The sequence below is a fragment of the Dendrobates tinctorius genome, unplaced genomic scaffold, assembly GCF_039654945.1.
Source record: "Dendrobates tinctorius isolate UK_male_01 unplaced genomic scaffold, ASM3965494v1 ptg000143l, whole genome shotgun sequence".
Lineage (NCBI taxonomy): Eukaryota > Metazoa > Chordata > Amphibia > Anura > Dendrobatidae > Dendrobates > Dendrobates tinctorius.
Genome location: NW_027361810.1, coordinates 391,581 through 417,911, shown reverse-complemented (window position 1 = coordinate 417,911; position 26,331 = coordinate 391,581). Strand labels below are relative to the sequence as shown.

At 52.2% G+C, this 26,331-nt stretch overlaps 1 protein-coding gene across 1 annotated transcript in view; it reads right to left on the bottom strand.

Annotated features, from left to right (window-relative positions):
- The window catches only part of LOC141049130 (uncharacterized), a 156,039-nt gene that overhangs the window by 6,332 nt on the left and 123,376 nt on the right, over window positions 1-26,331 (bottom strand). The window contains exons 3-4 of the mRNA XM_073545264.1: window positions 14,944-15,151; window positions 12,531-12,573 (exon numbers count right to left, since the gene is read on the bottom strand). Of these exons, the coding sequence (XP_073401365.1) occupies window positions 12,531-12,573; window positions 14,944-15,151 (251 nt within the window). The remainder of the gene's footprint in view (window positions 1-12,530; window positions 12,574-14,943; window positions 15,152-26,331) is intronic.

Below are 26,331 nucleotides of genomic sequence, written 5' to 3'. Positions count from 1 at the left end.
AGCACGTCGCCACACTCCTCACGAGGGCAACCCCGGTCATCGGAGTTCCTGCACTTCAAGTTGTCCCTTACATACAGCCTCCCGTGGAAGCAACGCCAGGTCAAGTCCCAAAACTTCATGGGGATCCGCTTAGAATTTAAAAGCCCCAGCCCGACCTCCAGATCCCGGCCTGGGCAATCCTTAAGGGCCAGGGGCTTCTGGAAATGGGTCAACAGGACCCTCCTGTCAAGGCACTGCCTCGACATGGTCCTGATTTCCCACATTCCCAGACCCCACCGGCGGATCACCTTCAGAACCGGGGTAGCGTAAGCCGGAAGATGCCCATGAGGTGTGCGTAGGTCCTTCACCCGCCCTCCTGTCTCCCATTCCTGGAAGAAAGGCCAAAGCCAACCCTTGCAGGAGACTACCCACGGAGGAGCCCTCTCTAGCCAGAGGTTAGAGATGTTAGTCTTAAGAAAGGTGTTTACTAGAAACACCACCGGGTTGACCATACCCAACCCGCCTAGTCTCCTCGTACGGTATGTAACCTCCCTCTTGATTAGGTTAAGCCTATTCCCCCATAACAATTGGAAGAACAGGCTATAGACCCGCGTCCAGAGAGGTTCCGGCAAGATGCACACACTGCCCAGGTATATCAATAAAGGTAGCAGATAGCCTTTAGCCAGGGCAACCCTTTCCCTCAGGGTTAAAGACCAACCCTTCCATTGGTCCACCTTTTGGGCGGCGATCTTAAGTCTGCCCTCCCAATTTTGCTGGGGGTAGTCCCCGGGGCCAAATTCGATGCCTAGAATTTTGGCGGTGGCCTGGGGCCCTGGAAGGGTGTCCGGGAGATCAAAACTAGGATCTCCCCCTCCCAGCCAGAGACTTTCACACTTATCCCGGTTGATCATGGACCCGGATGCCTCCGAGTAGCGCACTACCTCCGACATGACCCAGTCCGCCTCCCCTCTCGAGGATACGAACAGGGAAACATCATCGGCGTACGCCACCACCCTCAGAGAGGAGCCAGAGCCCGCCCGGTCCATCCCGACTCCCGCCAACGGTCCACGATCTACCCTCCTTAAGAAGGGATCGATCGCGAACACGTATAAAAGCGGGCTCAGCGGACAGCCCTGACGGACCCCAGAACCCACCTCAAAAGGACGACCTGACCAACCATTCACCAGCGGAAAAGTCTCAGCCCCTTGGTACAAGATCTCTAACCATTTTACAAACCTCCCAGGCAGACCATACCTCAAAAGGACGGACCAGAGGTACTCGTGGTTGACCCGGTCAAAGGCTTTCGCTTGATCTAATGACAGCAAGTACCCCTTCCAGTGACCTGCCCTACCCTGCTCCACTGCCTCTCGGACACCGAGCACAGCACTAAAAGTACTGCGGCCTGGAACAGAGCAATGCTGGGCCCCTGAAAGGAGCCGGGGTGCAAACTTCACCAGCCGATTAAACAGCACCTTGGCCAGAACCTTCCGGTCCGTATCGAGAAGCGCTATGGGACGCCAGTTCTCGATTCGGGACGGATCCTTACCCTTTGACAGAATAATGAGGGCTGACTTCCTCATTGAGCCGGGAAGAGTGCCCGAGGAGAGACACTCATTAAAGACCCCTGTCAAGAGGGGGACCAAGGAGTCCCTAAAAGTCTTATAGAACTCAGATGTTAAGCCATCCGGACCTGGCGATTTCTTGAGCCGAAGCCCATCAATGGCCAGTCTCACTTCCTCTTCCCTGATTTCTTCTGCCAAAACACCAAGAGAGGGGTCACCCCCTGGCTCAGGGATGGCTTCAGCCAGGAAAGCCGACATCCTGTCCCGATCCAGATCCTTCTTTTCCAAGAGGTGTGAGTAGAAGGATCTGACCACCTCCAGGATCCCTGATTTGGATCTGTTCAGGGACCCCGTACTGTCGATCAGTCCTGTCACCATCTTACAATTCACTGACATCTTACAGTTTCTGTAAGGGTCGGGCGAGCGGTACTTCCCGAAGTCCCTCTCAAAAACCAAAGATGTGTGCCTATCATACTGACACCTCTTGAGCAAAGATTTCACTCTGGAGATTTCCTCTCGGTCACCTCCAGTCGAGACAAGCTGCTCGAGTTTCCTCCCCAGAGCCCGGTACAAGCGGTGCCTGTTCAGACTCCTGAGGCTCGAGAGCTGACGGAAGAACCCCGCCACCCGCTTTTTGAAGATCTCCCACCACTCTGACTTACTACTACAGAGATCCAACAGCGGTACCTGGCTCTGAAGAAAATCCTCGAAGGATTGTCTCACCTCCGCTTCTTCCAGCAGGGACGAATTGAGCTTCCACAGCCCTCTTCCCATCCGAGGAGTCTCTGCAACATTCAGAGAAAAGAAAATTAGACAGTGATCGGAGAACTCCACCTCAACGGCGGACACAGCAGAAAAGATGGCGTCCTCCTTCAAAAAAAACCTGTCTATTCTAGACCTACAGCTACCCCTATGGTAGGTGAAACCTCCGTGACCTGGGGTGTGCCGGATGTGGGCATCCACCAGGCGAGCTTCACTGGCTATGCTATTCAACGCGACGCTATCATAAGCCAGGCGGTCTCCGGGACCCCCCCGGTCACGGGACCTCGTAATGGTGTTGAAGTCCCCACCGAAGACCACCTGTCGGCTCGTAAAAAGAAAGGGCTTGATCCTCAGGAAGAGACATTTGCGGTCCCACTTGGACTGCGGGCCGTAGATGTTGATGAGCCGGAGCTCTTGTCCCCTCATGAAGACATCTAGGATCAGGCACCTCCCCATTTCCAACTCAGTAACCCGTCGGCATTCAACTGCTGCAGTCTTAAAAAGGACTGCCACCCCGCTATACGGCTCGGCCGCAAGAGACCAGTATGAGGGCCCGCACCTCCACTCCCTCCGTGATTTATAGATGGCCCCCATGTCTGTTAGTCTGGTCTCTTGCAAGAATAAAATTTCTGCCTCAATCCGGGAGAAAAAATCAAAGGCCGTGAAGCGAGCCGCATCTGACTTAATGCTGGCGACATTAATAGACGCCAGCGTCAACGGGGCGAGTTCAGCCATCATGGGTGATCGAGTTGGATGGCCAATTTCTTCCCTACCCCGCTATTACCTCCTCCTGGGGAGGGGTCAGACACCTTCCTTTTCAGGGAAGCTCCCGACGTGTCCATCCCACCCCCCCCGGTGTCCTCGCCCCCGGGTTCCAGGTCTGTCCCCCCCTCAGGAGGAGCAATGCCCCCTGAGGGACGGACTCCGCCATCCCCCGAAGGACCCTCCGGTGTTACCCCCGGCCCAGTACCCTCGTCTTGCGGTTCATCATCTGAACCCCCGAGGGCGCTGAACCGGTTGGAGAGTCTGATCAGAGGGGGGTCAGCGGGCCCTTCCGTATGCACCCTTGTGGTCGGGGGCGGGGGGGACTTTGAAGGCTTGTCAGCCTTCCTCCCCACCGCTTTGCGCTTGGCACGCCTGGTTTTGCCACCTGGTGCTGTAGGCTGCTCTTGGACATCCTCATCAACACTTTCATACTGAGAGGAATTGTCCGAGTCAGCCGCTTTCTCCTCTCTCTCCATCCTCCTGATCTCCTCACTCACCGCACTCTCCCCCAGGGCCTCAGAGGCTTTGGCCACGGGCCTGGAGGGAGGAGCAGGCATCACCCCGGTTGCCCGAGGCTCCACCTGTCCCTTACCTCCCTGGCGTTTTTCCTGCCTCCGCTGGTACGCGGGGCCCCTTGCAGCATTGCCCTTCCTCACTGGCCCCTCAGCCCTTCCCCCTTCGCCACCACCTGCCACAGCAGAAGCAGCGCCACCGGGGGTTGCCCCCCCGCGGTCTCCCCCCACCGGGCCTGTGGCGGCATTAGAGAAAGAGCGAGGGCAGCGGCTGAGAGGGTGACCCAGGTCACCACACAGGTGGCACCGAATGTCTTTGCACAAGGCAGCCAGGTGACCTACCCCACCACACAACGCGCACTTCTGCACCTTGCAGTTGGCGCTGAAGTGAGTGGGGTCGCCGCACTTGTGGCAGACCTTCGGTTGGCCCTGGTAGAAGACCAGGATCCTGTCCCTTCCCAGGAACGCCGAGGAAGGGATGTGGGTGACCGTGCCGCCGGAAACCTTCAATTTGACCATGAAGGTCCAGCCCCCCGACCAGATGCCAAACTCGTCCCTGTTCTTTTTTGGGACCTCGGTGACCTCCCCGTAACGGGAAAGCCACGTCATGATGTCCACGCCTGCGAGTGACTCGTTACATGTAACCACGGTCACTCGCTTGACGGAATTTTGGCGAGACACCGCTTGAGCCACGAAGTCTCGCCATCCGGGCTCTTCTCGCACCAGCTCGTAGTTTGACCAGAAGAGCTCAAGCCCCTCTGGCCGCACGAAGCTGACGTCGAAGAAGCGGGACGCCGAAGGGTGTATCAGGGCAAAGATGTCATTCGCCCCGAAGCCCATCTTAAGGAGGAGCTCCACCACCTTGCTCCTAGGTGGACAAGCTTCACTGCCCCCCCACCTAAGACGGACCACATTCCTTCTTGGCGGCCCCTGCCCGGCTGTGGGGAGAGACCAAACAGTCCCTCCCTCCCTTTGATTTTGGAAGGCTGCTAGGCCATGTCTCTCTATCCAGAAAGACAGGTCCACTGTCCTCCCCTCTACCATGATCGATCTTTCTCCCCTTTGGAGGGCCTCCAGGAAACGGCGGTGCAAACCGCCGTCCCCGGAGCCCGGAGGCGAGGAGACCCCCCCGGAACCACCCCGACCCCCAGCCGCGACCCCCGCATAATTACGTTGGGGCCTCGCGGCTGGGGGGGCAGACGGGCCAGCCCTCCCACCACTACCACCACTTGTGCCAGCACCCTCATTCACTCTCCCGTTCACTCTTTTATTATTTCCACTCGCTCCGGCACTCACTCCAGCATTTACTGCCACATTCACACTCGCACTCACTCCCTCATCCATATCGCTCACATCACCATTTATGTCCTCAAACAGCTCTTCAAAAATATCTCCTATCTCACTCCCACTCTCACTTCCAGATAGACCACTATTTACATTAGCAGACTTGGTGTTGCAGTACCCCTGCCTGCCTGCTGGGGGCCCTGACTGGCCAGTGCTCTGCTCCTTGGAGCTGCTGGCACTGCTCCAACTCTTGTCCAGGAGTGCCGCTGCCCCTTTAAATACCTCCGAGCAGAGCGCACTCAGTACGCCCTGCCCGAGCCTGGGAGCAGCAGCAGCTCCTGGGTTCTCTGGCTCCACTTTTTTTTCTTTTTGTGGTGTCTTTGCACTGAGGACAGGGACGGCCACTGCCACCGCACCCTGCCCTCTGCTGTTCGCCCCCGCCGGCTTCCCAAGGAGCGCCAGAGCCCCCGCACCACCAGATGGAGGTAAGCGGGCTGGGGACCCCGACAACTCCCTACCGACTTTTGGGGGCACTATGCTGCTTGAGGGGGTAGGCGGGACAGGAGGCAGTGGGCCCGCCAAGGCCACGCCCCCCCCGCCGGCCGCAGCCACCCCGGGCAGAGCAGTGACCCCTTGCGAGGCCACGCCCTCCCCAGGTGACGCGGGCACAGCGGGCGGGACAGCGGCCGAGGAGGACACGCCCCCCCCGCATGCCGCAGCCTTTGCAGGCTGGGCAACACTCGGGGAGGCCACGCCCCCCTCACGGACTGTCACTGCGCCCCTGAACCCACCACTTGATGTTGGCAGGGCTGGCCACTCCCCCTCATCGCCCAGCGGCGGCGGTGCCCCCAGCACGGACCCCTTTTTGGGTCTACGCGCCGGGGACCCCGCTCTTGCCACGGGCGCCGTCAGAGGAGCTACCAGCCCCTTGCATTTTTTTAGCTGCTGCTTCACAGCAGCCTCCACGCCCTTTCTAGGTCTCTGGACCCCCATAAGTGGACCAGACTTAACGGACCCGTGCGTGGGGGATCCAGAGACCCCAGCACTCACCGCCGGAGGTGCGGTCCTGGCTGTACCCGTGCTGAGCGCCAGGCCAGCCCCCCCTGCCACCGGGGACTGAGCCCGGACACCACTACTGCCAACACCGCCAGCGGCTGTTACACCACTGGCACCAGCACCGACCTCCATGTCGCTGCCTGAACCCTCACCGCCACCACCAGATGTGACGGTAAGGTCCAGGCACACATCACTCTGCCCGCGCCCCCGCTGCGGACCCACCACAGGGCCCGAGCCGGGGTGGGCAGCGGGTTCCATACAGCGGGACAGAGGGACCCCGGAAAGAGGGACAAACATAAGTTTGTCAGCCACGGTGTTTTTTGGCTTGCGCTTGTTTTTTTTCTTTTTCCTCTTTCCGGTTGCCTCGTCCTCAGGGCAGACCTCATCCCCAAAGAGCAGTGTGCCAAACCGCTCTGGGGACTCGATCTGCCTCACCTGTTGTAGGACGAGGCAGCCCCCCTCACTACTACTGTCCCCACTCCCACCAGCCTCCCCCTCGCCCCCACTTTCCTCCGAGTAACTGGAGTCCGGTGGGAGAGCCACTTGCTCAGGGGCCACCCCGCTGCATGTTACCTGGGTGTTGTTGCTCACCAGGCCTTCAGGTGGGGCAGGCGTAGATGTTCCGCCATCCTCCTCCTCTTGGCCCTCCACCTGGCAGGGGCCTCCCGACCCCCCAGGAGACCCTCCGGTCATGGCTCTAAACCGGTCATCGTTTTTCAGTTTCTCTGCAAAGGGGCCGCTCCCACTCAGGATAGCCGCCCGTATCTCCTCCAAGGCCCTGATAGCCCCCTTCAGCCTCTCCACCGTGGCGGAGACCTCAGCTCGTCTCGAGGCGGGGAGCCGGTTCTTAGCCACCGCTCGTGCTCCCCTTAACTCCTCCCGGAGTTTTTTCAGCTGTTTGGCGGCCTCCTCATATTCGCAGAGGTGCGCATGGATGCGGGAGGCGTAGATGGTAGATGGCTCTCCCTCAGCTCTGGAGCCCCAGATGTTGGGGGGCTCTGCCACTGCACCTCTGCTCTGGGCCGCCACTCCTCCGGGAGGAGGAGCCGCCACGGTACCAGCTTCGGGGGGCCCGGTGTCCCGGGGCTCCTGGGTCCTGCGACCCCCTCTCTCCTGGCTCCGTCTCTTCCCCATCTCCCTGGGACTGGCTGGCTGCACCCTGGCCTCCGGATGGTGCTGAGGCCCCCCACCCCCAGCTGGCTTGCCGGAGGGTGGGAGCCAGGGGCACAGCCCCGGCGCTCAGTCCCAGGGAAAGTCCTCTTTCCTGGGAAGGGGGCAGATGGAAAGTCCTTGCAGGAAAAAACCTCCCTTCCCAGGAGCTTAGCAAGGCCCTAGCCTGCAGACACTCAGCACAGATGCTCCTCCTCTTCCTGGGCGTGCTCTATCCTCCAGTCACCTCCAGAGCTGCACTCACTATTCTGCTGTTACATCGTGTCTTATCCTCCAGTCACCTCCAGAGCTGCGGTCACTATTCTGCTGTTACCTGTTGTCTTCTCCACCAGAGCTACAGTGTTTAGTACGAGTTATTTTTAATGGTTTCAATACTCCAATTAATTATTTTACTACGGTTTAATATAAATATAATATATATATATATCCTTCTGCTAACCTCCCTGAAAGTCAGATCATTGAAACTTGTTGAAACTGTCCAAAGAGGGCAAATAACTGCTGTTTTTTATTATCTTAACACTTATCTTCTAAACAAAGGACCTTTGACAGTCACAGATACTAATTAGACCTTTCCCAGGAGATGTTTAATAATAATAATAATAATAATAATAATAATGGAGATAGTGAATGGGCTACACACACAAGCATAAAATGACTTTGATTACTGAATGTGATAGGCCGCTCTGAACAAATGTGTTTTGAGCGAGCGCCTAAAACTAGGCAAATTGTGGATGGTCCTAATATCTTGGGGTAGAGCATTCCAGAGGATTGGCGCAGCACGGGAGAAGTCTTGGAGTCAGGAGTGGGAGGTACGGATTAGGGCAGAGGTTAGTCGAAAGTCATTTGCAGAGCGCAGTGGTCGGTTAGGCCGATAGACAGAGATGAGGGAGGAGATGTAGGGGGGTGCCGCACTGTGGAGAGCTTTGTGGGTGAGAACAAGTACTTTGAATTGTACCCTGTAATGAATTGGCAGCCAGTGTAAGGACTGGCGAAGAGTGGACGCATCCGAGAAATGATTAGCCAGATGGACAGCCCTGGCTGCTGCATTAAGGATGGACTGGAGAGGGGAGAGTCGAGTGAGGGGGAGGCCAATTAATAGAGCGTTACAGTAGTCCAGGCGGGAGTGGATCAGGGCGACAGTGAGGGTTTTTGTTGTTTCCATGGTGAGAAAAGGGCGGATTCTAGAGATGTTCTTTAGGTGTAAGCGGCACGAGCGGGCAAGAGATTGTATATGGGAGGTGAAGGAGAGGTCGGAGTCAAACATAACACCCAGACAGCGCGCCTGCTGCCGGGGTGTTATTGTGGTACCACCCACAGAGAGGGAAATGTCAGATTTAGGGAGGTTAGTAGACGGCGGGAGCAGAAGAAGTTCAGTTTTGGAGAGGCTGAGTTTCAGATAGAGATAGATACATCAGATAGATGTTTATCCTAATTGGAGGCAGTTTCGTGTCCAGTACACATAACTTGGGACATCAAAGACGTTTATACATATAAAAGAGCACACAGACATACAGGGAGGGGGGACACAGAGAGACAGACGGAGATGAGAGAGGGATGGACACAGATGGATGGACTTTTCTACCTGAATAATGTAAACAAACAAACAACCTATTTCAACACCCTCATCATCTCACTGTCCAATAACCCGAAACGTCTCTTTGACACTTTTCATTCTCTACTCAATCCAAGAGTACAGGCCCCAACCACGGAGCTCCGAGCTGACGATCTGGCCAATTACTTCAAAGAAAAAATTGACCAGATCCGACAGGAAATTATCTCCAAATCCCCTCATACCATGCACTGTCCTCCCTCCCCCACTGCATCTAACTCACTCTCTGATTTTGAACCAGTCACAGAAGAAGAAGTAAGCAGGCTCCTTGCATCTTCTCGCCCAACTACTTGCACCAGTGACCCATTTCCGTCACATCTCCTCCAGTCCCTTTCCCCTGCTGTCACCCCTCACCTAACTAAAATATTTAACCTCTCTCTCTCTTCTGGTATTTTTCCCTCCTCATTTAAGCATGCCATCATACATCCACTACTTAAAAAACCATCCCTCGACCAAAACTGTGCCGCTAACTATAGACCTGTCTCTAATCTTCCCTTCATCTCTAAACTCCTGGAACGCCTGGTCCACTCCCGTCTTATCCGCTATCTCTCAGAAAACTCTGTTCTCGACCCTCTCCAATCCGGTTTCCGCTCTTTACACTCTACTGACACTGCCCTCACTAAAGTCTCTAATGATCTGCTAACAGCTAAATCTAATGGTCATTACTCCATGCTAATTCTCTTGGATCTCTCTGCAGCATTCGACACTGTGGATCATCAGCTCCTCCTCACTATGCTCCATTCCATTGGCCTCAAGGACACCGTTCTCTCCTGGTTCTCCTCCTATCTCTCCGACCGCTCCTTTACTGTTTCTTTTGCCGGTTCCTCCTCCTCTCACCTTCCCCTTACTGTTGGGGTTCCTCAAGGATCGGTTCTAGGCCCCCTCCTCTTCTACTTGTACACTGCCCCTATTGGTCAAACAATCAGTAGATTTGGTTTCCATTACCATCTCTATGCTGATGACACCCAATTATACGCTTCTTCTCCTGACGTCACGCCAGCCTTTCTAGAAAACACTGGCGATTGTCTAAACGCTGTGTCTAATATCATGTCCTCACTATATCTGAAACTGAACCTGTCAAAGACTGAACTCCTTGTGTTTCCTCCCGCTACTAATGTACCTATACCCGACATTGCCATTTCCGTCTGTGGTTCCACTATTACTCCCCAGCAACAGGCCCGCTGTCTTGGGGTCATACTTGATTCCGAGCTTTCCTTTGCCCCCCACATTCGATCACTGGCTCGCTCTTGTCATCTGCACCTCAAAAACATTTCTAGAATTCGACCTTTTCTTACTTTTGACTCTGCAAAAACTCTTACTGTTTCTCTTATTCATTCTCGTCTCGACTACTGTAACTCTCTTCTAATCGGTCTCCCTCTTACCAAACTCTCCCCTCTCCAATCTGTCTTGAATGCTGCAGCCAGGATCATATTCCTCACCAATCGTTACACCGATGCCTCTACCTTGTGCCAGTCATTACACTGGCTACCCATCCACTCCAGAATTCAGTATAAACTTATTACCCTCACCCACAAAGCCCTCCATGGCTCAGCACCACCCTACATCTCCTCCCTTGTTTCAGTATACCACCCTACCCGCGCCCTCCGTTCTGCTGATGACCTGAGGTTAGTATCCTCAATAGTCAGAACCTCCCACTCCCGTCTCCAAGACTTTACACGTGCCGCGCCAATTCTTTGGAATGCACTTCCCAGGTCAATACGATTAGTCCCCAATCCCCACAATTTTAAGCGTGTCCTGAAAACGCATTTATTCAGACTGGCCTATCGCCTCAACACATTAACCTAACCTATCCCTGTGTGGCAGAGCCAAAAGTTTTACCATAACCAGGTTCCCCGCATCATGTTCCCACATGCTTTATGCATCCATTAGCCCTCTGTGTCTGTACTGTTACACACTTAACATTATGGCTGGTCCATACAATCAGGGCAACTGTTACCACCCACCTTTCATGTCTACCTCTTTCCTCATAGACTGTAAGCTTGCGAGCAGGGCCCTCACTCCTCTTGGTATTTGTTATAATCTACTGTATGTGATTATTGTTATGCTGTAATGTCTATCGTCTGTACAAATCCCCTCTGAAATGTAAAGTGCTGCGGAATATGTCGGCGCTATAGAAATAAAATTTATTATTATTAAATTTATTAATGTATGAATAATGCTTGTTTCTGATTCATAAGTATTTATTGTTTATACTGGTTATTATTTAATCTTATCATTTATTAAGTAAATCAATTTAGTTTATTCAATGCTATTCGTTACAATCCTTTTGAATCAATTACAATACAGGCAGTCAGTATTCTGCTATTACATGGTGTCTTATCTTCCAGAGCTGCAATCATTATTCTGCTATTACATTGTGTCTTATCCTCCAGAGCTGCGGTCTCTATTCTGCTGTTACATCAAATCATATCCTCCAGAGCTGCAATCAATATTCTGCTGCTATTACATGGTGTCTTATCCTCCAGGGCTGCAGTCATTATTCTGCTATTACATTGTGTCTTATCCTGCAGAGCTGCAATCATTATTCTGCTGCTATTACATGGTGTCTTATCCTCCAGAGCTGCAGTCATTATTATGCTATTATATGGTGCCTTATCCTCCAGAGCTGCAATCATTATTCTGCTATTACATGGTGCCTTATCCTCCAGAGCTGCAATCATTATTCTGCTGCTGTTACATGGTGTCTTATCCTCCAGAGCTGCAGTGACTATTCTGCTATTACATGGTGCCTTATCCTCCAGAGCTGAAATCATTATTCTGCTATTACATGGTGTCTTATCCTCCCGAGCTGCAGTCACTATTCTGCTATTACCTGGTGTCTTATCCTCCAGAGCTGCAGTCATTTTTATGCTATTATATGGTGTCTGACCCGCCAGAGCTGCAGTCATTATTCTGCTGTTACATAGTGTCTTATCCTCCAGAGCTGTAGTCACTATTCTGCTATTACATGGTGCCTTATCCTCCAGAGCTGTAGTCACTATTCTGCTATTACATGGTGCCTTATCCTCCAGAGCTGTAGTCACTATTCTGCTATTACATGGTGCCTTATCCTCCTGAGCTGTAGTCACTATTCTGCTACTACATGGTGCCTTATCCTCCAGAGCTGTAGTCACTATTCTGCTGTTGCATCATGTCATATCCTCCAGAGCTGCAATCATTATTCTGCTGCTATGTCGTGTCTTGTCGTTCAAAACTGCGGTCATTATTCTGCTGTGCCATCGTGTCTTATCCTCCTGTATTTTGCCAGGCAGAACTATCAGAGGATCATGTGTATAATAATGTTTTATAGGAGAACAATTATAAATTGAACTGATGGAGAATAATAAATGACGACGATTTGAGGCGGATCTTGAGATTCTTGTCAGTAAACCTCCACCCGAAGTTATCGACTTGTGAAACTGGGTTTTGGGAAAAATTGAGTGACAATCAATATGGCTGCCACGCGAGTGCTCGTCACCCAGCTTTCCTACAACCCTGCAGTCATATAAGGATACAGCCGGAGTGGCTGTGACGCCCTTGGGGACTGACAGTCCCAGTGGGCGCCGCACTGGACATTTCACACCTTTCTTTAAACTCCAGGATTTGAATTTTCTGGGATTTTCTGGTAAATGTCTCTTATTACAAGCGACCATTATATATACATACAGGCACCGGCTCGGATGGGCTCAGACTGTGGGCTCTTCAGAGCCTCTCTAGGTGGCAGTGCCAGGGTGACGAACCAGCAGGACCCTATAGATTGTATAGGACACAGACACCAGCTGTCCCCTCCCTGCACCCGTGTCTGACACCTCCACCATCCTGCCGACTCACCCCGCACTCCGGCTGCGCAAACTGAACTTCATGGCCGAGCTACCTGCAAAAGAAGAGCATCCATGGAGTGAGCGCTGCTGACACAGCCGGATCAGATCCACCATTACATCCTGCCGTGTCAGTGAGGGCACCATCCGATCGTCTAGAGATACAAATAGTCCCCAGCAGTGGCTATCCTCCATTGGTCCAGGGCAAAGTGCGGACTCAAACAACCGAAGGGCAGAAATAGTGGCCCGAGGGCCGCACTGTGCCCTCCCCCTGCTCCGCCGCTGTCACCGCAGACTGCATTCACGGGATGCAGACAGCGGTCAATACATTGGTGGAGGAGGAGCTGCCGAACCCTTATTCCACCAATTAGTGTGTGATACAGCTGACGTGATGACGGAGAGTCAGTGCACCGGAGACAGGAGTGGGGTAGAGCGCTGAGGGAACCGGGGCAAGGCGAGAAAGTGGTGTCTTTTTTCCATGTATATGGAATGTCTGTATGTAAATAATAAGGCTGTGTGGGGGCTCATACAATATATGGGAGGCTTTGTGGGGGCCCATACTGTGTAATGGAGGCTATATGGGGCTTACTGTGTAATGGAGGCTATGTGGGGCTCATACTGTATATGGGAGGCTTTGTGGGGGCCCATACTGTGTAATGGAGGCTATGTGGGTGCTCATACAATATATGGGAGGCTGTGTGGGGGCTCATACTGTATATGGGAGGCTTTGTGGGGGCCCATACTGTGTAATGGAGGCTATATGGGGCTCATACTGTGTAATGGAGTCTATGTGGGGCCCATACTGTATATGGGAGGCTTTGTAGGGGCCCATACTGTGTATTGGAATCTATTAGGGTCTTATACTGTATATGGGGGCTTTGTGGGGGTTCATACTTTATATGGGAGGCTTTGTGGGTGCTCAAACTGTGTAATGGAGGCTATGTGGGGCTCATACTGTATATGGAAGGCTTTGTGGGGGGGCCATACTGTGTAATGGAGGCTATGTGGGTGCTCATACAATATATGGGAGGCTGTGTCGGGGCTCATACTGTACATGGGAGGCTTTGTGGGGGCCCATACTGTGTAATGGAGGCTATATAGGGCTCATATTGTGTAATGGAGTCTATGTGGGGCTCATACTGTATATGGAAGGCTGTGTGGGGGCCCATACTGTGTAATGGAGGCTATGTGGGTGCTCATACAATATATGGGAGGCTGTATGGGGGCTCATACTGTAAAAGGGAGGCTTTTTGGGGGCCCATACTGTGTAATGGAGGCTAAATGGGGCTCATACTGTGTAATAGAGGCTATGTGGGGCTCATACTGTATATGGGAGGCTTTGTGGGGGCCCATACTGTGTAAAGGAGGCTTTGTGGGTACTCATACAATATATGGGAGGCTGTGTGGGGGCTCATACTGTATATGGGAGGCTATGTGGGGGCTCAAGCTGTGTATTGGAATCTATGAGGGTCTTATACTGTATATGGGGGCTTTGTGGGGGTTCATACTTTATATGGGAGGCTTTGTGGGGGCCCATACTGTGTAATGGAGGCTATATGGGGTTCATACTGTGTAATGGAGGCTATGTGGGGCTCATACTGTATATGGGAGGCTATGTGGGGGCTCAAACTGTGTATTGGAATCTATGAGGGTCTTATACTGTATATGGGGGCTTTGTGGGGGTTCATACTTTATATGGGAGGCTTTGTGGGGGCCCATACTATATAATGGAGGCTATATGTGGCCCATACTGTGTAATGGAGGCTATATGGGGTTCATACTGTGTAATGGAGGCTATGTGGGGCTCATACTGTATATGGGAGGCTATGTGGGGGCTCAAACTGTATTGGAATCTATGAGGGTCTTATACTGTATATGGGGGCTTTGTGGGGGTTCATACTTTATATGGGAGGCTTTGTGGGGGCTCATACTGTGTAATGGAGGCTATATGGGGTTCATACTGTGTAATGGAGGCTATGTGGGGCTCATACTGTATATGGGAGGCTATGTGGGGGCTCAAACTGTGTATTGGAATCTATGAGGGTCTTATACTGTATATGGGGGCTTTGTGGGGGCTCATACTTTATATGGGAGGCTTTGTGGGGGCCCATACTGTGTAAAGGAGTCTATGTGGGGCTCATACTGTGTAATGGAGTCTATGTGGGGCTCATACTGTATATGGGAGGCTGTGTGGGGCTCATACTTTATATGGGAGGCTATTTTGCGGGTTATCATCGATTTGTCCCTGTGGTCAATTGTACAATTCTCCCTTGTTCCAAGAGTGTGGACACAATAAGGACACTGTGCACCTGATGGTGGTTGGAGTTACTGATTCACCCGGCTTCCTGATCCTACGCTTGCAGTTCTCCAGTTTTTGGAGGCACGGTGCAGCTTTATTTTGTGCTCGCTCATTGCTGGCGTCTTACCCTCCACGGTGAGTTCTATGGTCACTTGCCGCACTCCCTCCTCATTGGAGGCCTCACACGTATATTTGCCGCCATCGTCCATGGTCACGTCTCTTATGGTGAGGCAGAAGGTTCCTCTCGCACTCTGATCCACGATGCAGCGCTCCTCGCTCACAAGCGGCTGTCCGCGCCGGTACCATGTGACCAGAGGAGCTGGACATCCGCTGACCTGAAACGAAAGCAAACGGATCAGTGGTCAGAGGGATGGTCAGCAACCACCGTAACATCAAAGGGTTAAATGCGCACAGAATCACATCGAAGGGTCTCATAAGCCGGCTGTGTAGATCAGTGCTCAGGATCTCTGCTTGCTGTAAGATTGTCTGCAGGCCTGACCTGGTCACACAGCGGCAAGGCTCGCCACAGCTCGGTTGGAATTAACACTTTCCTGTCTGCTGTGGTGATCTAGCCTCCGATACTGCCGCCCGCAGCATTCTTCCCAGTGATGATATGCAGAGATTGCCCTATAGATGGCGCTCACTAACTGTGTAACACGAGAGAGTGCAGCACACAAGATGCAAAATGCTGCAAACCACAGGAGAAAGGGGGGAAAAAGTGTCAGGACCTACAGATATCAGGACATCAGTGCAGCGTCTGTAGGTCTTCAGTGTGTGACACTATTGGGCAGGTATTAATACTTAGATGCACACATTATTGGTTGAAGAATATTGGCAAATGGGTTTCACAAAATAAAGTTACTGGTTTGTCTGATTCATCCATCCTCCATGTATCACAGTAAATATCGTTAGTGGTCACTGCTCCTGATCCATCGCTTGGACCAACTGAAAAGTCAACTTTCATATAACAGATTACAGACACAAACCGGTGATCAGAGCGCAGGAAGAGAAACCCAATCGGTAGCCTATGTACTGTAACATATAGAGAATACACAGAGGATACACAGCGGATACATAGAGGATACACAGAGGATACACAGAGGATACATACAGGATACACAGAGGATACACAGAGGATACATACAGGATACACAGAGGATACACAGAAGATACATAGAAGATACACAGAAGATACATAGGATACAGAGGATACATAGAGGATACACAGAAGATACATAGAGGATATACAGAGGATACATAGAGGATACACAGAGGATACACAGAAGATACACAGAGGATAAACAGAGGATACACAGAAGATACACAGAAGATACATAGGATACATAGAGGATACACAGAAGATACACAGAGGATACATAGAGGTCACACAAAAGATACACAGAGGATTCAGAGAGGATTCATAGAGGATACACAGAGGATACACAGAGGATACACAGAAGATACATAGAGGATACATAGAGGATACACAGAAGATACACAGAGGATATACAGAGGATACATAGAGAATACACAGAGGATACACAGAGGATACACAGAGGATACACAGAAGATACATAGAGGATAAACAGAGGATACACAGAAGATACACAGAAGATACATAGGATACATAGAGGATACACAGAAGATACACAGAGGATACATAGAGGTGACACAAAAGATACACAGAGGATTCAGAGAGGATACACAGAGGATACACAGAAGATACATAGAGGATACATAGAGGATACACAGAAGATACACAGAGGATATACAGAGGATACATAGAGAATACACAGAGGATACACAGAGGATACACAGAAGATACATAGAGGATAAACAGAGGATACACAGAAGATACACAGAAGATACATAGGATACATAGAGGATACACAGAAGATACATAGAGGTGACACAAAAGATACACAGAGGATTCAGAGAGGATACACAGAGGATACACAGAGGATACACAGAGGATACACAGAGGATACATAGAGGATACACAGAAGATACACAGAGGATATACAGAGGATACATAGAGAATACACAGAGGATACACAGAAGATACATAGAGGATAACAGAGGATACACAGAAGATACACAGAAGATACATAGGATACATAGAGGATACATAGAGGATACACAGAGGATACATAGAGGTCACACAAAAGATACACAGAGGATTCAGAGAGGAAACATAGAGGATACACAGAGGATACATAGAGGATACACAGAAGATACATAGAGGATACATAGAGGATACACAGAAGATACACAGAAGATACACAGAAGATACACAGAAGATACATAGGATACAGAGGATACATAGAGGATACACAGAAGATACATAGAGGATATACAGAGGATACATAGAGGATACACAGAAGATACACAGAGGATACATAGAGGTGACACAAAAGATACACAGAGGATTCAGAGAGGATACACAGAGGATACACAGAAGATACATAGAGGATACATAGAGGATACACAGAAGATACACAGAGGATATACAGAGGATACATAGAGAATACACAGAGGATACACAGAGGATACACAGAAGATACATAGAGGATAAACAGAGGATACACAGAAGATACACAGAAGATACATAGGATACATAGAGGATACACAGAAGATACACAGAGGATACATAGAGGTGACACAAAAGATACACAGAGGATTCAGAGAGGATACACAGAGGATACACAGAGGATACACAGAGGATACACAGAGGATACACAGAGGATACATAGAGGATACACAGAGGATATACAGAGGATACATAGAGAATACACAGAGGATACACAGAAGATACATAGAGGATAACAGAGGATACACAGAAGATACACAGAAGATACATAGGATACATAGAGGATACATAGAGGATACACAGAGGATACATAGAGGTCACACAAAAGATACACAGAGGATTCAGAGAGGAAACATAGAGGATACACAGAGGATACATAGAGGATACACAGAAGATACATAGAGGATACATAGAGGATACACAGAAGATACACAGAAGATACACAGAAGATACATAGGATACAGAGGATACATAGAGGATACACAGAAGATACATAGAGGATATACAGAGGATACATAGAGGATACACAGAGGATACACAGAGGATACACAGAAGATACATAGAGGATAAACAGAGGATACACAGAAGATACACAGAAGATACATAGGATACATAGAGGATACATAGAGGATACACAGAGGATACATAGAGGTCACACAAAAGATACACAGAGGATTCAGAGAGGATACATAGAGGATACACAGAGGATACACAGAGGATACACAGAAGATACATAGAGGATACATAGAGGATACACAGAAGATACACAGAGGATACACAGAGGATACATAGAGAATACACAGAGGATACACAGAGGATACACAGAAGATACATAGAGGATAAACAGAGGATACACAGAAGATACATAGGATACATAGAGGATACACAGAAGATACACAGAGGATACATAGAGGTCACACAAAAGATACACAGAGGATTCAGAGAGGATACATAGAGGATACACAGAGGATACATAGAGGATACACAGAGGATACATAGAGGATACACAGAAGATACACAGAGGATATACAGAGGATACATAGAGAATACACAGAGGATACACAGAAGATACATAGAGGATAAATAGAGGATACACAGAAGATACATAGGATACATAGAAGATACATAGAGGATACACAGAAGATACACAGAGGATACATAGAGGTCACACAAAAGATACACAGAGGATTCAGAGAGGAAACATAGAGGATACACAGAGGATACATATAGGATACACAGAAGATACATAGAGGATACATAGAGGATACACAGAAGATACATAGGATACATAGAGGATACACAGAAGATACATAGAGGATAAACAAAGGATACACAGAAGATACACAGAGGATACATAGAGGACACACAGAAGATACAGAGGGGATACACAGAAGATACATAGAGGATACATAGAGGACACACAGAAGATACAGAGAGGATACACAGAAGATACATAGAGGATACACAGAGGATACATAGAGGATACACAGAGGATACATAGAGGAAACACAGAGGATACATAGAGGATACACAGAAGATACATAGAGGATAGACAGAGGATACATAGAGGATGCACAGAGGATACACAGAAGATACATAGAGGATACACAGAGGATACATAGAGGATACACAGAGGATACACAGAAGATAAAGGATACATAGAGGATACACAGAAGATACACACAGGATACACAGAGGATACATAGAGAATACACAGAAGATACATAGAGGATACATAGAGGATACACAGAAGATACACAGAGGATATACAGAGGATACACAGAGAATACACAGAGGATATACAGAGGATACACAGAGAATACACAGAGGATACACAAAGAATACATAGAGGATACGTAGAGGATATACAGAGGATACACAGAGGATACAATGAGAGAATACACAGATGATACATAGAGGATTTACAGAGGAAACACAAAGGATACAGAGGATACATAAAGGATACACAGAGTATACCGAGAGCATATACAGAGGATACATAGAGGATACACAGAGGATACACAGGATACATAGAGAGATTTTGTGTATCCTGTGTATTCTCTTATCCTCTGGGTAACCTCTATGTAATAGTGAGTGCAGCACAGGGGTAAAATATAGGATGTAACTCAGGATCAGTAATGTAATGTATGTGCACAGTGACTGCACCAGCAGAATAGTGAGTGCAGCACAGGGGTATAATATAGGATGTAACTCAGGATCAGTAATGTAATGTATGTGCACAGTGACTGCACTAGCAGAATAGTGAGTGCAGCTCTGGAGTATAATACAGGATGTAACTCAGGATCAGTAATGCAATGTATGTACACAGTGACTGCACCAGCAGAATAGTGAGTGCAGCTCTGGGGTATAATACAGGATGTAACTCAGGATCAGTAATGTAATGTATGTACACAGTGACTGCACCAGCAGAATAGTGAGTGCAGCTCTGGAGTATAATACAGGATGTTACTCAGAATCAGTAATGTAATGTATGTACACAGTGACTGTACCAGCAGAAAAGTGAGTGCAGCTCTGGAGTATAATACAGGATGTCACTCAGAATCAGTAATGTAATGTATGTACACAGTGACTGCACCAGCAGAATAGTGAGTGCAGCTCTGGAGTATAATACAGGATGTAACTCAGGATCAGTAATGTAATGTATGTACACAGTGACTGCACCAGCAGAATAGTGAGTGCAGCTCTGCAGTATAATACAGAATGTAACTCAGGATCAGTAATGTAATGTATGTACACAGTGACAGCACCAGCAGAATAGTGAGTGCAGCTCTGGGGTATAATACAGGATGTAACTCAGGATCAGTAATGTAATGTATGTACACAGTGACTGCACCAGCAGAATAGTGAGTGCAGCTCTGGACACGCCCAGGAAGAGGAGGAGTGTTGCAGCTGAGCGTCTGCAGGCTGGGATTTTGCTAAGCTCCTGGGAAGGGAGGTTTTTTTTCCTGCAAGGACTTTCCATCTGCCCCCTTCCCAGGAAAGAGGACTCTCCCTGGGACTGAGCGCCGGGGCTGTGCCCCTGGCTCCCACCCTCCGGCAAGCCAGCTGGGGGTGGGGGGCCTCATCCACCACCAGGAGGCCCAAGGCACAGTCAGCCAGTCCCAGGGATGGGGAAAAAGCGGACCCCAGGGGGCCGCAAGGCTCCAGGGTCCGGGACCCCCGAAGTGAAGGCTGTGGCGGGCCCTTCCCCCGGAGGTGCAGCAGCCGGCAGAGGTGAGGCGGGGCCCCCCCTTAACATCTGGGGCTCCAAGGTTGCGGGAGAGCCAGCTACCACCTACGCCTCCCGCATTCATGCCCACCTCTCCGAGTACAAGGAGGCCGGCAAGCAGCTCAGGAGACTCCGGGGGGAGTTGGAGGGAGCCCGGGTCATCAGTAAAAACAGGCTCCCTGCCTCAAAGAGAGCGGAGGTCACCGCCACGGTCAAGCGGCTGAAAGGGGAGATTCGGGCCCTGGAGGACAGGCGAAGTTCCATCATGGCCGGCAGCGGCCCCTTCCAGGAAAAGCTGCAGAACGAGGACCGGTTCAGGGCCATGGCCGGTGGGTCTCCTGGGGGGTCAGGAGTCCCCATCCAGGTGGAGGAAAGCGAGGAGGAGGAAGAACAAGATGGCGCCCACACCACATCCGGGCCACCTCCACCTGAAGACCTGGCGGACACCAGCGTGAGTCAGGTAACATGCAGCGGGATAGCCCCCGAGCAGGTGGCCCTCCCGCTGGACTCCAGTAACGCGGAGGAAAGCGGGAGCGAGGGGGAGGATGGAGGGAGCGGGAGTAGTTCTGAGGGGGGCTGCCTCATCCTTAAACAAGTACGGCAGACTGAATCCCCAGCACGGTTTGGCACGCTGTTGTTTGGGTATGAAGTCTGCCCGGAGGATGAGGCAACCGGGAAGAGGAGAAACAGGAGGCGCAGGCGTAAGGCCTCTGAAGGCGTGGAGGAACAACTGGTTTTTGCTCCTCTTCCTGGGGCCCCTCTGTCCCGCTGTGTGGAACCCGCTACCCACCCCGGCTCGGGCCCTGTGGTGGGTCCGCAGCGAGGGAGCGGGGAGAGAGATGACTGTTGTGACCTGACTGTCGCATCTGGTGACAGTTCAGACCAGGGCAGCGACATGGAGGTCGGTGCTGGTTGTGGTGGTGGTGTCCAGGCTCAGCCCTCAGTGGCAGGGGGGGCTGGCCTGGCACCAGGTAAAGTTGGTACAGCCAGGGCCGCACCTCCGGCGGCGAGTGCTGGGGCTTCTGGACCCCCCACGTACGGATCCGCTAAGTCTGGATCGCTAGTGGGGGTCCAGAAGCCTAGGAAGGGCGAACAAAACATCAAGCAGCAGCTGAGGCGGTGCAAAGTGCTGGTCGCTCCCATGTCGGCGCCTGTGGTGAGAGCGGGGTCTCCGGCACGTCGACCCAAAAAGGGGTCCGTGCAGGGGACTCCGCCGCCGCTGGGCGACGAGGGGGAGTGGCCGGCCTTGCCTGTCTCAAGTGGTGGGCATGGGGTGGCGGCGGTGGTCCGTGAGGGGGGCGTGGCCTCCCCGAGTGTTGCCCGGCCTGCAAAGGCTGTGGCGTGCGGGGGGGGCATGTCCTCCTTGGCCGTCGTCCCACCCGCTGCATCTGCGTCGCCCGGGGGGGGCGTGGCCTCGCAAGGGGTCGCTGCTTTGCCCGTGGTGGCTGTGGCTGGCGGGGGGCGTGGCCTCAGCGGTCGCGGCTCCGCCCGCTGTGCTCGCGTCACCCGGGGGGCCGTGGCCTCGCAGGGGGCCGCGGCTCTGCCTGGAGTGGCTGCGGCCGGCGGGGGGGGCGTGGCCGCTGCGGGCCCGCTGCCCTGTGTCCCACCCACCCTTCCAAGTAATGCTGTGCTGCCCCCAAAAGCTGGCGGGGAGTTGTCGGGGTCCCCGGCCCACCTACCTTCATCTGAGGGTGCGGGGACTCTGGCACTCCCAGGCAAGCCGGCGGCGGGGGTGAAGAAAAGTGCAGGGCAGGGAGCGGTGCCAGTGGCCGTCCCTGCCCAGAGTAATGAAACCTCAGTAAAAGGAAAAAAAATGGAGCTGAAACCAGGAGCTGCTGTTGCTCCTAGGCCCAGCCAGGGCAGAGTGCAGGATGTCATCAGCACTGAGGCATTTAAAGGGGCAGCAGCGCTCCTGGACAGGAGCTGGAGTAGCTCCCAGCAAGAGAGCTCAGGGCCCCCAGCAGGCAAAGAGAGGAACTACACTGGTTTGGGAAATGTTAAAAATGTAAAAAATGTAAATAATGTTGCTATGTTCACCAATTGTGCGAGTGAGAGTGAGTACGAAAGCGGAGTGGACATATTTGAGGAGATGTTTGCTGAAGTGAATGGTGATATGAGTGACATGGATGAGGGAGTGAGTGCTACTGTGAATGTGGGTGAGTGTGCTGGAGTGAATGCAAATAATAAAAGAGTGAATGGGAGAGTGAGTGGGAGGACGAATGAGGGTGCTGGCACAAGTGGTGGGAGGGCTGGCCCGTCTGCCCCCCTGGCCGCAAGACCCCAACATAGTTATGCGGGGGCCGCGGCTGGGGGTCGGGGTGGTCCTCGGGGTGGTCCTGGGGGGGTCTCCTCGCCTCCGGGCTCCAGGGACGGCGCTTTGCACCACCGTTTCCTGGAGGCCCTCAAAAAAGGAGAAAGGTCGATAGTGGTAGAGGGGAGGACAGTGGACTTGTCTTTCTGGATAGAGAGACACGGCCTTGCTGCCTTCCAAAACCAAAGGGAGGGAGGGACTGTTTGGTCTCTCCCCACAGCCGGGCAGGGGCCGCCAAGGAGGAATGTGGTCCGTCTTAGGTGGGGGGGCAGTGAAGCTGTTCCACCTAGGAGCAAGGTGGTGGAGCTCCTCCTTAAGATGGGCTTCGGGGCGAATGACATCTTTGCCCTGATACATCCTTCGGCGTCCCGCTTCTTCGACGTCAGCTTTGTGCGGCCAGAGGGGCTTGAGCTCTTCTGGTCTAACTATGAGCTGGTGCGGGAAGAGCCCGGATGGCGAGACTTCGTTGCGCAAGCGGTGTCTCGCCAAAATTCCGTCAAGCGAGTGACCGTGGTCACTTGTAATGAGTCACTTGCCGGCGTGGACATTATGACGTGGCTTTCCCGTTACGGGGAAGTCACCGAGGTCCCCAAAAAGAACAGGGACGAATTCGGCATCTGGTCGGGGGGCTGGACCTTCATGGTTAAACTGAAGGTTTCCGGCGGCACGGTCACCCACATCCCTTCCTCGGCGTTCCTGGGAAGGGACAGGATCCTGGTCTTCTACCAGGGGCAACCGAAGGTCTGCCACAAGTGCGGCGACCCCACTCACTTCAGCGCTAGCTGCAAGGTACAGAAATGTGCCTTGTGTGGTAGGGTAGGTCATCTGGCCGCCTCGTGTAAAGACATTCGGTGTCACTTGTGTGGTGACCTAGGTCACCCTCTCAGCCGCTGCCCTCGCTCCTTTTCTAATGCCGCTGCAGGCCCGGCGGGAGGAGTCCGTGAGGGAGAAACCTCTGGCGGCGCTCCTGCAGCTGTGGCAGGTGGTGGCGGAGGGGAAGGGGCTGAGGGACCGGTGAGGAAGGGCAATGCCAAGGTGAGGGGCCCCGCGTATGTGCGGAGGCAAGAAAAACGCCATGGGGGTGGGGGGCAGGTGAAGTCTCGGGCAACCGGGTCGATGCCTGCTCCTCCCTCCAGGCCCGTGGCAAAAGCCTCTGAGGTCCTGAGGGAGGGTGTGGTGAGAGAGGAGATCAGGAGGATGGAGAGGGAGGATAAAGCGGCTGACTCGGACGGGTCCTCACAGTATGAAAGTGTTGATGAGGAGGTCCAGGAGCAGCCTACAGCAGCGGGTGGCAAAAGTAAACGTGCCAATCGTAACAAATCGGGGGGGAAGAAGGCTGGCAAGCCTTCAAAATCTCCCCCGCCCCCGACCACCAGGGTGCGCACGGAAGGGCCCGCTGACCCCCCTCTGATTGATCTCTCCAACCGGTTCAGCGTCCTCGTAGGCTCGGATGATGGGCCGCAAGACGAGGATGCTGGGCCGGGGGTACCACCGGAGGGTCCTTCGGGGGATGGTGGGGTCCGTCCCTCAGGGGGCAGTGTTCCTCCTGGGGGGGGGACAGACCTGGAACCCGGGGGCGAGGACACCGGGGGGAGTGGGATGGACACAACGGGAGCTTCCCTGAAAAGGAAGGTGTCCGACCCCTCCCCAGGAGGAGGTGATAGCAGTGGTAAGAAGTTGGCCATCCAACTTGATCACCCATGATGGCGGAACTCGCCCCGTTGACGCTGGCATCTATTAATGTTGCCAGCATAAAGTCAGATGCGGCTCGCTTCACGGCCTTTGATTTTTTCTCCCGGATTGAGGCAGAAATTTTATTCTTGCAAGAGACCAGACTAACAGACATGGGGGCCATCTATAAAGCACGGAGGGAGTGGAGGTGCGGGCCCTCATACTGGTCTCTTGCGGCCGAGCCGTATAGCGGGGTGGCAGTCCTTTTTAAGACTGCAGCTGTTGAATGCCGACGGGTTACTGAGTTGGAAATGGGGAGGTGCCTGATCCTAGATGTCTTCATGAGGGGACAAGAGCTCCGGCTCATCAACATCTACGGCCCGCAGTCCAAGTGGGACCGCAAATGTCTCTTCCTGAGGATCAAGCCCTTTCTTTTTACGAGCCGGCAGGTGGTCTTCGGTGGGGACTTCAACACCATTACGAGGTCCCGTGACCGGGGGGGTCCCGGAGATCGCCTGGCTTATGATAGCGTCGCGTTGAATAGCATAGCCAGCGAAGCTCGCCTGGTGGATGTCCACATCCGGCACACCCCAGGTCACGGAGGTTTCACCTACCATAGGGGTAGCTGTAGGTCTAGAATAGACAGGTTTTTTTTGAAGGAGGACGCCATCTTTTCTGCTGTGTCCGCCGTTGAGGTGGAGTTCTCCGATCACTGTCTAATTTTCTTTTCTCTGAATGTTGCAGAGACTCATCGGATGGGAAGAGGGCTGTGGAAGCTCAATTCGTCCCTGCTGGAAGAAGCGGAGGTGAGACAATCCTTCGAGGACTTTCTTCAGAGCCAGGTACCGCTGTTGGATCTCTGTAGTAGTAAGTCAGAGTGGTGGGAGATCTTCAAAAAGCGGGTGGCGGGGTTCTTCCGTCAGCTCTCGAGCCTCAGGAGTCTGAACAGGCACCGCTTGTACCAGGCCCTGGGGAGGAAACTCGAGCAGCTTGTCTCGACTGGAGGTGACCGTGAGGAAATCTCCAGAGTGAAATCTTTGCTCAAGAGGTGTCAGTATGATAGACACACATCTTTAGTTTTTGAGAGGGACTTCGGGAAGTACCGCTCGCCCGACCCTTACAGAAACTGTAAGATGTCAGTGAATTGTAAGATGGTGACAGGACTGATCGACAGTACGGGGTCCCTGAACAGATCCAAATCAGGGATCCTGGAGGTGGTCAGATCCTTCTACTCACACCTCTTGGAAAAGAAGGATCTGGATCGGGACAGGATGTCGGCTTTCCTGGCTGAAACCGTCCCTGAGCCAGGGGGTGATCCCTCTCTTGGTGTTTTGGCAGAAGAAATCAGGGAAGAGGAAGTGAGACTGGCCATTGATGGGCTTCGGCCCAAGAAATCGCCAGGTCCGGATGGCTTAACATCCGAGTTCTATAAGACTTTTAGGGACTCCTTGGTCCCCCTCTTGACAGGGGTATTCAATGAGTGTCTCTCCTCGGGCACTCTTCCCGACTCAATGAGGAAGTCAGCCCTCATTATTCTGTCAAAGGGTAAGGATCCGTCCCGTATCGAGAATTGGCGTCCCATAGCGCTTCTCGATACGGACCGGAAGGTTCTGGCCAAGGTGCTGTTTAATCGGCTGGTGAAGTTTGCACCCCGGCTCCTGTCAGGGGCCCAGCATTGCTCTGTTCCAGGCCGCAGTACTTTTAGTGCTGTGCT